At 39.3% G+C, this 15,318-nt stretch overlaps 1 protein-coding gene across 1 annotated transcript; it reads right to left on the bottom strand.

The window, feature by feature from the left end:
* Positions 1 to 2,165: 2,165 nt before the first annotated feature.
* On the bottom strand, positions 2,166 to 15,103 carry LOC110447421 (osteoclast-stimulating factor 1-like; the record flags this gene model as incomplete). Its single annotated transcript, XM_021493101.1, has 6 exons — positions 2,166 to 5,194; positions 5,522 to 5,611; positions 6,739 to 6,817; positions 7,324 to 7,443; positions 13,780 to 13,871; positions 14,953 to 15,103. Coding segments are annotated over 6 exons (585 nt in total), but the record flags the coding sequence as incomplete, so codon positions are not given.
* Between the last annotated feature and the right edge of the window lie 215 nt (positions 15,104 to 15,318).

The following is a 15,318-nucleotide window of genomic DNA, read 5'->3' as shown; positions in this document are numbered from 1 at the left end:
CTGAATGACACTACATGTAACAGCAGTGTAATAGCACTATCAGCAAATCTATGTGCACTCTATAATCAGAATGATATATATGTTTACGTCAAGTTCAAATGTCTACATTGTCCCCCATAATGGGTCAACGGGTCAACATGGAGTTCAAAGATTCTGTTATGGAACGATTGCAAGAACCAGATGGCCATCTTGGAATGTCGGTTAAAGTTTGTTATTTCTATTTCTCAGGTTGTGCTGTAGGGATCTTGTATGATGTTTCTATCGAAGCTCCTCGTGATTCTTCAGTGTACATGTACATGTTTCACTTTTAGCATGAAGTGAAGAAAGGCGACCACAAGGCAGAAACGTTTTGAATATGACCTCTGAAGTTTTTTATGGCCGTTTCTCAGAAATTAGAATCTAATGCAAATCTTTCTCAAATTTCCTAAGTATAGTTTATTTTTTTCCAAAGTTTTACATAGTTCATTTTGAAGATGGATGTCAGAAATAAGACACCTCTTCATTACACACTATGACAGTTTCAAACACAACCGTATGAACTTTTGATCAAAAGTAACCACATGATGCATTTAATATTGCCCTGACTATCAGCCCAACAAATAGGAGAAAAGAAGATTAAATGAGAGAGCATATCCCTGAGAAAGTCATGTGCAGGATTAGCTATTGACCCGTACTGGATTTGTGTTCGAGAATAGCAAGAAAGATGTACATAATTCTATACAATCTGTTTTACAATAATTCTGTGTGGACATGCTACCCATTCTCTGCATAGGAAATGCAAGGCATCGATTTACAAGTAACACTAAAGACCAGTGGAGTATATATACTAGGGCTACCCATACACAAAGTTTTGAACTTTGTATGACAAGTTTTCAAGTTATCAGTTGGAGAAGCAAAATTCTATTATAAGCAATGGGGACCTTGACCTTTGACTGCTCACCCTAAAAATAAATAGGCTTATTTGGAATCACTAGAGCACACCAAGTTTGAGCTGCATTTGATCATTTTTTCTCAAAATATCAACTCGACAAGAGCAACCAAGCAGTATTCCATTCTTCGCAATGGTGACCTTGATCTCTGGTGTCCATGTCTAAAATCAAAAGGGTGTGTCCTCTAGGGCAACCCATACACCAAATTTGACCTTTTTATGAACATTTGTAAAGTTATCATCTTGACAAGGACAACCAGGCAGATTTCTATTTTTAGCAATGGTAACCTTGACCTCTGACAGACCATGCCCATAATCAAAACGGTAATTTGTATTCACTAGGGCAACCCACACACCAAGTCTAGACTCTGTTTGATTTTTCATTCTCAAGTTATCATCCGGACAAGCACTACAGCCGATGGGTGCACCTGAAAGCCATATCCCTCCCAATATTTTTTAAGGGATGAAATTATTAGGCTTACCAGGATCTAATAAAAATGTTTCTTTGGTTGGCACAATAATTACTCTGGTATGTTACTGTACTTACAGCAACTGCCAAAGTGAGCTCAGCACACAGATTGGAGTATTCTTCAAAGAGGCCACAATTCCCGTGACATCCACTACTGCTGTGAGGTGTTGCAGTGATTGCCAACAAGAGACTGTTAGGGGCATCACTTTCCAGCAGCAGTCTCTCTGATAGGGTTTCACTGCCGATTGTTTGACGTCTTTTGTTGAATCACTAATGCCTCCCAGGAAATACGTAGTTTGCTATTGCACACATCAGTTCGTCAGGATTTCGGATATTGACTGACCTCTCCATCTCTAAATAACGGACTAAATTTGTTACTATGGTTTTCAGAAATTGGTCAAAATATATCAATGTGAATAGCTGAAGGAGCTGTGGTAAAATAAATATAACCAGACCACTGATGTGGGACAAGTGTAGCACCAGGTCAGAACAAGCATCACTACGTTTGTTTGGTCAACCCCTCCTGTTTATCAGCATTGAGTGACTTTAGGAAGATGCAAAAGATATCTAGTGAACCAGACATATCATAAGATGAGGGGGGCTGACAAAGAATTCCAATGGCAGTCCCCCCACCCCCTCCAAAGGAAAGATGAGATTAAAGTTTCATCAGACTCTTCCTTCATGAAGAAGTACTAGTCTGCATAAGAATGTATTTGGTGAATTTATACATTTTTCATTGAAAACAGCAATAACTAAAGACAGGTCATAAATAATTCATTTAATTTTGATTCATCATATGTCAAATATTTTACAAGACTTAAGTACAGTAGTAATATATTAAAGTTATCAAGAATTTAATGTATATTATAATGCAAATAAACAAGCGAGGAAAACCCATTTTACATATGACTTATAAAATAGGTTTATTATCAGTGTCCTCAAAAAGTGCTACCATGAATTACCTGTGTCACTATATAGCACTATCGTAATTTACCTGTGTCACTACATAGTGCTACCATAATTTACCTGTGTCACTATATAGCACTTTCGTAATTTACCTGTGTCACTCAACTCAACTCCTATATGGGCATGGCTTTCAATGGTCATCACTCTTTCAAATAATTTTACAATAATTTACCTGTGACACTAATTAGCACTACTATAATTTACCTGTATCACTATATAGTGCTACAAAAATGTGCTTTATGATAAGTATTAAGCCCACCTCTTGCTGGTGTTGGAGCCTTGTCTGGATATGATCAGCAAAATTCTCAATTAACACCTACTTATAATTATTAAAAATATTGCTTCCAACTGCAAAGACTTTTTCAAGGTTTATATTCTAAATTGATGAATATTTAGTTCACAATCTTTATTCTGGTAAGAATACAAATAATGTAAATAGTTGCACATTAAATAGTTCTGCTGCTATATTTCGCTTCAAATAACGTTTACAAAATGCATTTAAAGCATATAATTGTATAAAGTCTTTAATTTTTAACAAGCAAAATATTGCATATGAAAGTAGGTAATTATACTAAACTTTACTTTTCTACAAATATATATAGATTTTATTTCAAAATAATATTTAGTAATGTTTTTTTAAAGTTAACATACATAAAGAAGCACTGACCAAGGGACAGCACTGTGTCATAGGTGATAAGTAATGAGATGTATGATGTATCTGTTCAATACACCTGTACGATGTACCTGTTCAATACACCTGTACGGTGTACCTGTTCAATACACCTGTACGGTGTACCTGTTCAATGCACCTGTACGGTGTGGTGTATCTTCAATACACCTGTACGGTGTGGTGTGGTGTATCTGTTCAATACACCTGTACGGTGTGGTGTACCTGTTCAATACACCTGTACAGTGTACCTGTTCAATACACCTGTACAGTGTACCTGTTCAATACACCTGTACGATGTACCTGTTCAATACACCTGTACGATGTACCTGCTATATATGTGTAAGTAAACAGTTACAACTGAAGGCACTCTCTGATATGTTGTGGTAATGTTTACATATTAATAACTTGGTAACGAACAGTTCCTAACACGGACGATTAGACAGATCAGGCAACTCGGCATAATAGACTTCACTTGTAAAATGCACCTGTATTATAAAGCACAATGAAATACACCATACAGTGTGGGTACAAAGTATGTTGTATGGTAAATGGCTATTCCAACAGATACAATGTAATGTACAATAAAAAATACTGTTATACGTTAATAAATACTGCCGACCTCCTGATTGGCCAGGTCAATATCTTAATACATGGAAAGAAAATTCAAATGGGAGATTACAGATAAATGCCCCAAGATGAAATCTAGACATAGCTAAAAATAACCCTACCTGGTTGTGTAATTTATCTTTGAATTATACAATTTAAAATCTAGATTTATGACATGCATTGAAATAACAATTAGTAGCTTACTGAAACAGTACATCTTACACTATCAAAAGGTATGAGAAAAAGATCTGGGTTTGTCAATATGACAAGGTACATGTATAAGAACGAGTAACTGATGGACCATAACAGTCACCTGGGTTTGGTTTTGTGTTGTGTCATTTAAATAATTATGTATAGAAGGCAAGATATCCTAGTTTATGAAATGTTAAATGGCAACTGTTTATTTGGGACAAAATGACTTTAGGGAGTGAAGATTGAATTTCAGATCATTTCCTCTATTTGGACCCTGCTCCAAGCGCTTAGGTAGGAGGTCAGGGTCTTAACTTATCAAACTGTCATCCTATAATAATTATTCAAGTTCAAATTATTTCCCAATGAAAACAAAATATTCCGAAAAAGTTATACTTTATTGATAAAAACATTACCCAGCCCTCTCCGAGGGAACACGACTGACACGGGAGCAATGTAAGTCATGAAAAGAAAATTGCTGAAATTTTAGTCCATCTTGACACCTTTTCGTCCTGCACATCAATTTCTGGCAGTGAAGGAAGAAAAATATGAATTATTTATGGAAAGAGGACACTCAGTGTTTGATGACAGATAAATGGTGAATGCAGTGGGTCACATGTTACGGTGACCCAGGTTTCAGATCTTACACAAGGTATGAGAAAAATATCTGAGTATAATATATAATAATATAACTCATATCATCTGAAGAAACAAGAAAAAAGATCTGCACGCCTCTTAACGTGAGGAAGTTTATCAGTGTAAGGATAAATCTTTGTAATGACTCTAATTAAACAGCAATAATCAAATAAGTTCTAAAATCCCGAGATTCATCCCCTTGCTCAAATAATTCTGAACCTCTAATACTATGTTTGATCACAAAACTGGTAAAGAAATAATTGACTGTGGTACATAAACAAAAACAACATTTTTTTCAAAAGATTTGCTCAAGTTGATTAGAAAAGAATCGCTTATAAGCACAATGAGAAGGCCTTTTATTTAATACAAGTAGGGTAAGTAGATTGATATGTCACGAAGGTAAGATAAATTGTTGTGGTACATTACGCACTTCAGTACGGCTGGCAAATACGGTCCTATAATAACTCTTTAATACATCTATCACAGCATCAAATATCATACATAAACATAGTATAATATGAATGGTTGTCTCCTATTTATAAGATGTTTAAGTTCTGTGGTAAACTGTCACAACATTTCCAATGAGTTTTTCCCTTCACTGGAGTGAGAACGTCATTTCGTTTTGGCCCCATTGGTGGATATTTATGGTGAAAGTCTATGTGACACACTCCAGATACTCAATCGGAGTCTCCCTCCTCTCCATAGTCAGCTGATAACGTACGAGGCATGGCTGAAAAATAGCACAGAAAAGTGAAATATTCCAGTTTAAAACAAATTTTCTTTTAAAAAGACATCTTAACTACCTATCTTGAACATTTGCTTTTTCTTTCTTTTCCACATTTTCAAAAGTGATGTTTTGTATGATACATTGGCATGAAGTCATGATATTTGTATGATACACAAATATGAAGTCATGGTTCTCATAAAGGAAACAAAATCTTCTTTCTCTGGTTTCAATTAAATAACAAAAAACTTTTTTGATTAAGATTAGTTGCAGTGTTAAAAGGCAATAAAATGACAGGTTTAGATTTTCCATGAAATATTTGTAAATAGTCACCTGCTTGTCTGATTGCTGCTGAACATGCCGCGTCTTTAGAGAGGTCATAAGGAACTTTGTCGTCATTATTTTTCACATCAGTTCGAGCACCTACATCAAACAATACATAGACATAAAAACACAGTTTTCATGACCTTTCAATGTTCATCCAAGTGTTAAATACTAGAGCAATGAGAACCACTTAATAAACTCACTCACATCTATTTTTACGATGACAAATGTCTTCATCTAAAATAAGATATTTTATTACTTTTCCATTGACTATAAAAATAGGGCATCAGGGCTCCGGAAAGTTTTTTAAAACAACCTGTCCGGCGGGCAAAGTCATGGCAAAAAGTACTCGTCCAAACCGAGAAATCACTTGTCCAAGAAATTCAACTTTTTGCACAAAGTTTCTGTTTCTCAAGCCTCTCCCTGTCTGACAATCTCTTTCTATATTTCCCACTTTCATTTCCCTCTCGTTTTCCATGTGTCAACGACTCTGAAATTGTCACACAGCCCTTGGCATACCTCCAAACCACATAAAATATTTCTGTAGTTAAATAGATACTGGCAAAACAAGGAAATACAATGATATTAAACTTGTTGTACTATTTAAGACTTCTACTCTGGGTCAAGGATTCCTAGCACAGGTTTTTACTTTCTGCACTGACAGTTTGACATTGAGATTTACCTAGTTTCTGTAGTAACAGTTTGACCTTGAGATTTACCCTCCTGTAAAAACTATTTGACCTTGAGATTTTCCTAGTTTCTGTAATAATCGTTTGACATTGAAATTGTCCTAGCTTCTGTTATAACAGTTGATCTTATGACTTACCTTTCTCTAATAACAGTTTGGCCTTGAGATTAGTCTAGTTTCTGTAGTGACAGTTTGACCTTGAGGTTAAAATTTCTCCAAAATAACAATTTGACCTTGAGACTAACCTATTTTCTGTAGTAACAATTTGACCTATAGATTTTACCTTTCTCAAGTAACAGTTTGACCTTGAGATTCATCTAGTTTCTGTGTAGTGACATTTTGTCCTTGAGATGAAAATTTCTCCAAAATAACGGTTTGACCTTGAGACTTATTTATTTTTTCTGTAGTAACAATTTGACCTTTAGATTTACCTTTCTCAAAAAAACCAGTTTGACCTTGAAACTTACATTTCTCCAATAACAGTTTGACCTTGAGATTTACCTAGTTTCCTAAGTAATGATTCGACCTTGAAACTTACCTTTCTCTAATAACATTTTGACTGCTTGTGCATGTCCCTTCCAGGCAGCTGAGTGTAAAGCTGTATCCCCAAGTTTGTTCTGGAACGAATACACCACATTAAAAGACGTATAGAGATGGAGTTATCAAAATATCTTCACTTTGACAAAGACTGATCAGTAAAGTATAGCACACTTTTACATTACTACTGTAAGTAGTGGTCTCATCAGACACATTACAGCAAACATTACCAGGCTTGTCAGATGAGCAAAGTATGTAACATCATGATCACATTGCATACAGATTAACCATCAGTGTATGTTATATTACATACAGATTTACCATCAGTGTATGTATTATTACATACAGATTTACCATCAGTGTATGTTACATTACATACAGATTAACCATCAGCGTATGTTATATTACATACAGATTTACCATCAGTGTATGTTACATTACATACAGATTAACCATCAGCGTATGGTATATTACATTACATACAGATTTACTATCAGTGAATGGTACATCCCTTAGCATATGTTTTATTTCATACAAACATTGCTACACCTGACTGACCTTATATGGCTGACAAATCACAAATTACCTGTGCATTCACTTCACACTTGCCACTTTGAAGAAGCCTCTCCAGACAATCCATGTGACCTCCGCGAGCTGCCCAATGCAGAGGTGTTGATCCGGCCTTGTCTAGACCATTAACCGATACCTTCACAAACAGATAACAAAAGCATATAAACATATTCTGCAATAAAGGAATCCATTCTATTGAAGCATACCCTTAGAAATTTGTTACACCTGCATTTAAGAGACACATTATAATTTGAGATATTCAAAAGCATTAAGTTTATAAACTTTTGCCGATCAAATGTCTGTGCTAAGTACTACTAATAATCACTTCATTTTCATGAATATTTTTAATATAAACATGATAGTATTCAAGTAACAATAACACATAGGTACCCCGTTATCAGTGTTTCAGCACCAATTACATAAATTGTGTTATATTCTCCCTCATTATATTCGTCCGAAAATAAATCAATTAAATTCAAATAATACCGGTAACACAAGACATTAATGGGATTATAGCTTGATGGTCATTCATTTATTACAATCCACAACCAAATACAAACCACACCTTACCACTATATCCTACCCCTACAGGCCAACATATGTCTACACCACTATATCCTACCCCTACAGGCCAACATATGTCTACACCACTATATCCTACCCCTACAGGCCAACATATGTCTACACCACTATATCCTACCCCTACAGGCCAACATATGTCTACACCACTATATCCTACCCCTACAGGCCAACATATGTCTACACCACTATATCCTACCCCTACAGGCCAACATATGTCTACACCACTATATCCTACCCCTACAGGCCAACATATGTCTACACCACTATATCCTACCCCTACAGGCCAACATATGTCTACACCACTATATCCTACCCCTACAGGCCAACATATGTCTACACCACTATATCCTACCCCTACAGGCCAACATATGTCTACACCACTATATCCTACCCCTACAGGCCAACATATGTCTACACCACTATATCCTACCCCTACAGGCCAACATATGTCTACACCACTATATCCTACCCCTACAGGCCAACATATGTCTACACCACTATATCCTACCCCTACAGGCCAACATATGTCTACACCACTATATCCTACCCCTACAGGCCAACATATGTCTACACCACTATATCCTACCCCTACAGGCCAACATATGTCTACACCACTATATCCTACCCCTACAGGCCAACATATGTCTACACCACTATATCCTACCCCTACAGGCCAACATATGTCTACACCACTATATCCTACCCCTACAGGCCAACATATGTCTACACCACTATATCCTACCCCTACAGGCCAACATATGTCTACACCACTATATCCTACCCCTACAGGCCAACATATGTCTACACCACTATATCCTACCCCTACAGGCCAACATATGTCTACACCACTATATCCTACCCCTACAGGCCAACATATGTCTACACCACTATATCCTACCCCTACAGGCCAACATATGTCTACACCACTATATCCTACCCCTACAGGCCAACATATGTCTACACCACTATATCCTACCCCTACAGGCCAACATATGTCTACACCACTATATCCTACCCCTACAGGCCAACATATGTCTACACCACTATATCCTACCCCTACAGGCCAACATATGTCTACACCACTATATCCTACCCCTACAGGCCAACATATGTCTACACCACTATATCCTACCCCTACAGGCCAACATATGTCTACACCACTATATCCTACCCCTACAGGCCAACATATGTCTACACCACTATATCCTACCCCTACAGGCCAACATATGTCTACACCACTATATCCTACCCCTACAGGCCAACATATGTCTACACCACTATATCCTACCCCTACAGGCCAACATATGTCTACACCACTATATCCTACCCCTACAGGCCAACATATGTCTACACCACTATATCCTACCCCTACAGGCCAACATATGTCTACACCACTATATCCTACCCCTACAGGCCAACATATGTCTACACCACTATATCCTACCCCTACAGGCCAACATATGTCTACACCACTATATCCTACCCCTACAGGCCAACATATGTCTACACCACTATATCCTACCCCTACAGGCCAACATATGTCTACACCACTATATCCTACCCCTACAGGCCAACATATGTCTACACCACTATATCCTACCCCTACAGGCCAACATATGTCTACACCACTATATCCTACCCCTACAGGCCAACATATGTCTACACCACTATATCCTACCCCTACAGGCCAACATATGTCTACACCACTATATCCTACCCCTACAGGCCAACATATGTCTACACCACTATATCCTACCCCTACAGGCCAACATATGTCTACACCACTATATCCTACCCCTACAGGCCAACATATGTCTACACCACTATATCCTACCCCTACAGGCCAACATATGTCTACACCACTATATCCTACCCCTACAGGCCAACATATGTCTACACCACTATATCCTACCCCTACAGGCCAACATATGTCTACACCACTATATCCTACCCCTACAGGCCAACATATGTCTACACCACTATATCCTACCCCTACAGGCCAACATATGTCTACACCACTATATCCTACCCCTACAGGCCAACATATGTCTACACCACTATATCCTACCCCTACAGGCCAACATATGTCTACACCACTATATCCTACCCCTACAGGCCAACATATGTCTACACCACTATATCCTACCCCTACAGGCCAACATATGTCTACACCACTATATCCTACCCCTACAGGCCAACATATGTCTACACCACTATATCCTACCCCTACAGGCCAACATATGTCTACACCACTATATCCTACCCCTACAGGCCAACATATGTCTACACCACTATATCCTACCCCTACAGGCCAACATATGTCTACACCACTATATCCTACCCCTACAGGCCAACATATGTCTACACCACTATATCCTACCCCTACAGGCCAACATATGTCTACACCACTATATCCTACCCCTACAGGCCAACATATGTCTACACCACTATATCCTACCCCTACAGGCCAACATATGTCTACACCACTATATCCTACCCCTACAGGCCAACATATGTCTACACCACTATATCCTACCCCTACAGGCCAACATATGTCTACACCACTATATCCTACCCCTACAGGCCAACATATGTCTACACCACTATATCCTACCCCTACAGGCCAACATATGTCTACACCACTATATCCTACCCCTACAGGCCAACATATGTCTACACCACTATATCCTACCCCTACAGGCCAACATATGTCTACACCACTATATCCTACCCCTACAGGCCAACATATGTCTACACCACTATATCCTACCCCTACAGGCCAACATATGTCTACACCACTATATCCTACCCCTACAGGCCAACATATGTCTACACCACTATATCCTACCCCTACAGGCCAACATATGTCTACACCACTATATCCTACCCCTACAGGCCAACATATGTCTACACCACTATATCCTACCCCTACAGGCCAACATATGTCTACACCACTATATCCTACCCCTACAGGCCAACATATGTCTACACCACTATATCCTACCCCTACAGGCCAACATATGTCTACACCACTATATCCTACCCCTACAGGCCAACATATGTCTACACCACTATATCCTACCCCTACAGGCCAACATATGTCTACACCACTATATCCTACCCCTACAGGCCAACATATGTCTACACCACTATATCCTACCCCTACAGGCCAACATATGTCTACACCACTATATCCTACCCCTACAGGCCAACATATGTCTACACCACTATATCCTACCCCTACAGGCCAACATATGTCTACACCACTATATCCTACCCCTACAGGCCAACATATGTCTACACCACTATATCCTACCCCTACAGGCCAACATATGTCTACACCACTATATCCTACCCCTACAGGCCAACATATGTCTACACCACTATATCCTACCCCTACAGGCCAACATATGTCTACACCACTATATCCTACCCCTACAGGCCAACATATGTCTACACCACTATATCCTACCCCTACAGGCCAACATATGTCTACACCACTATATCCTACCCCTACAGGCCAACATATGTCTACACCACTATATCCTACCCCTACAGGCCAACATATGTCTACACCACTATATCCTACCCCTACAGGCCAACATATGTCTACACCACTATATCCTACCCCTACAGGCCAACATATGTCTACACCACTATATCCTACCCCTACAGGCCAACATATGTCTACACCACTATATCCTACCCCTACAGGCCAACATATGTCTACACCACTATATCCTACCCCTACAGGCCAACATATGTCTACACCACTATATCCTACCCCTACAGGCCAACATATGTCTACACCACTATATCCTACCCCTACAGGCCAACATATGTCTACACCACTATATCCTACCCCTACAGGCCAACATATGTCTACACCACTATATCCTACCCCTACAGGCCAACATATGTCTACACCACTATATCCTACCCCTACAGGCCAACATATGTCTACACCACTATATCCTACCCCTACAGGCCAACATATGTCTACACCACTATATCCTACCCCTACAGGCCAACATATGTCTACACCACTATATCCTACCCCTACAGGCCAACATATGTCTACACCACTATATCCTACCCCTACAGGCCAACATATGTCTACACCACTATATCCTACCCCTACAGGCCAACATATGTCTACACCACTATATCCTACCCCTACAGGCCAACATATGTCTACACCACTATATCCTACCCCTACAGGCCAACATATGTCTACACCACTATATCCTACCCCTACAGGCCAACATATGTCTACACCACTATATCCTACCCCTACAGGCCAACATATGTCTACACCACTATATCCTACCCCTACAGGCCAACATATGTCTACACCACTATATCCTACCCCTACAGGCCAACATATGTCTACACCACTATATCCTACCCCTACAGGCCAACATATGTCTACACCACTATATCCTACCCCTACAGGCCAACATATGTCTACACCACTATATCCTACCCCTACAGGCCAACATATGTCTACACCACTATATCCTACCCCTACAGGCCAACATATGTCTACACCACTATATCCTACCCCTACAGGCCAACATATGTCTACACCACTATATCCTACCCCTACAGGCCAACATATGTCTACACCACTATATCCTACCCCTACAGGCCAACATATGTCTACACCACTATATCCTACCCCTACAGGCCAACATATGTCTACACCACTATATCCTACCCCTACAGGCCAACATATGTCTACACCACTATATCCTACCCCTACAGGCCAACATATGTCTACAAGTAATTGCATTTGAATTTGTTTATCAAACAAGAGATCCCAGAGGGATCCTGACGCCCACCATTGTACCATCTTCATTAGTTTTTGTGACGTCACTTTGTTCTTTCTCTTCTTTTCTCTATCTGTTTGATCAAGTCATGTAAACAGTAAATGCACCATTTCACATATTTACTAGTACAGTTCTTCATTGTTGAATGAGAACCCTCCTGCGTGAGGACACCATATTGTTCAGGGGCTGACTCCAGGGCTCCCCAACCCTGGCATCCCCTATCAAAATATTTATATATGTATATATATATCTGCTTCGAAGCAGTATATGTATATACATATTTATGAAAAAAATGGCTGGGGGGAATAAAATATTTGTAAAAAAAAAAAGAAAAAAAGGACAGTTCTTTAAATGTAAGAGAAATAGATCATCGAATCATTACAGTATCAGAAAAATCTCATATAAGTACTTCCTGTGGCCATCTTGTCTTTATGATCACTCTTCAAAGTAAACATGCACAACTACAGATCCAGGGGAACCTACATATCAAATTTGAAAAAAGATCTCTCCAGAACTTCATGAGAAATAGCGATAGCAAACATTCACTGTCAAAATCCAAGATGGCCGCCTGTCGCCCATTTTGTTTATCTGATCAGTCTCAACAGTAAACATGCACAACTACAGACCAAGGGAAACCTTCTTATCAAATTTGAGAAAGACCCTTCCAAACATTCCTGAGAAATAGCGATAACAAACATTCACTGTTAAAATTAAAGATGGCCACCAGTCGGCCATTTTGTTTATCCGATCAGCCTCAAAAGTAAGGATGCACAACAACAGATCAAGGGGAACATACACACAATATTTGAGAAAGGTCCCTCCTATACCTTCTGAGAAATAGCGATAACAAGAATTAAGGACGGACGACGGATGATGGACGGACCACAGACGAAGGGTGATTTGAATAGCCCACCATCAGATCATGGTGGGCTAAAAAGGGTTGGACTCAAAATATCAGTATTTTTTAACTTCCAAGTCAGCCTGAGAAAATTTTGTTTTCACAAATATTTGCAAGAAATCTTTGTAAAGGAATCTGACATTCATTTTCATATACTTACTTTATTTGTTAAACATTCCTCCAGGAAAGTAATATTGCCTCTCTTGGCTGCGTCGTGTAATGGATAATCTATAGACTCTAACTTGTCTTCCACTGTAACAAACATCAGAACATGTTATCACACACACAGATATATGTATGTACATCATTGTAACAGGAATAAAAAAAAATGCAATGGTCAGACCCGATCCAGTTCCACTACATATTCCTCCTTTAACAAATTTGTTGAGCCCAAAGACACACAAGACCCTATACCACATTCTGTTGGTATATTCAATTTGGCGTCAAATTCAACAGAAAAGAATCACATGCAGCAATCAGACTGGGATTCAACCCTGGACCTCGAAACTCTAAACAGATGTTCTAACCAAATGAGATGTTATAAATAAATACATTTACAATAGGTAAGGGTTTATCTATATTTAGAGTACTTTCAGGTTGGTCTCGATACAATGAACAACAAGACTTACCATAATTATATGGTATGAGCCCTGTTTTGTTGTCACACCGTTCTTTCCCGAAGTCTGTGTGTAGACTTACCGTAATTGTATGGTATGAGCCCTGTTTGGTTGTCACACCGTCCTTTCCCGAAGTCTGTGTGTAGACTTACCGTAATTATATGGTATGAGCCCTGTTTTGCTGTCACAAACACCGTCCTTTCCATCAGTCTGTGTGTAGCCTTACCGTAATTATATGGTATGAGCCCTGTTTTGTTGTCACACCGTCCTTTCTACCTGTCTGTGTGTAGCCTTACCGTAACTATATGGTATGAGCCCTGTTTTGTTGTCAAACTGTCATTTCCACCAGTCTGTGTGTAGCCTTACCGTAATTATATGGTATGAGCCCTGTTTTGTTGTCACACCGTCCTTTCCCCAAGTCTGTGTGTAGACTTACCGTAATTGTATGGTATGAGCCCTGTTTTGTTGTCACACCGTTCTTTCCGCAAGTCTGTGCGTAGACTTACCGTAATTACATGGTATGAGCCCTGTTTTGTTGTCACACCGTCCTTTCCATCAGTCTGTATGTAGACTTACCGTAATTATATGGTATGAGCCCTGTTTTGTTGTCACACCGTTCTTTCCACAAGTCTGTGTGTAGACTTACCGTAATTATATGGTATGAGCCCTGTTTGGTTGTCACACCTTCTGTTCCATCAGTCTGTGTGTAGCCTTACCGTAATTATATGGTATGAGCCCTGTTTTGTTGTTACACCGGCCTTTCCACCAGGCAGCATTTGATGTGTCTGTGATGTACAGCGTGTCTCCTTCATCAAAAGACAGCTCATCTGACTGACATAAAAAACAATGGTCATGCACACAGGCCCTTACACATTATTAATCAACCATACAAATCATTTATACACAGCCCAACATTGCAACATTGGGACCTATTCCCTACAGACAACTGTGGGACTGGGTATCAAGACAACTGTGGGACTGGGTATCAAGACAACTGTGATACTGAATGTCTAGACAACTGTACATGTAGGACTGGGTGTCTAGACGCCTGTGTGACTTGGTGTCTATACAACTGGGCGACT

This window comes from Mizuhopecten yessoensis, unplaced genomic scaffold, assembly GCF_002113885.1.
Source record: "Mizuhopecten yessoensis strain PY_sf001 unplaced genomic scaffold, ASM211388v2 scaffold3349, whole genome shotgun sequence".
Classification (NCBI taxonomy): Eukaryota; Metazoa; Mollusca; class Bivalvia; order Pectinida; family Pectinidae; genus Mizuhopecten; species Mizuhopecten yessoensis.
The sequence above is the reverse complement of the archived record's forward strand: the minus strand, read 5'-3'. Positions and strand labels throughout refer to the sequence as shown.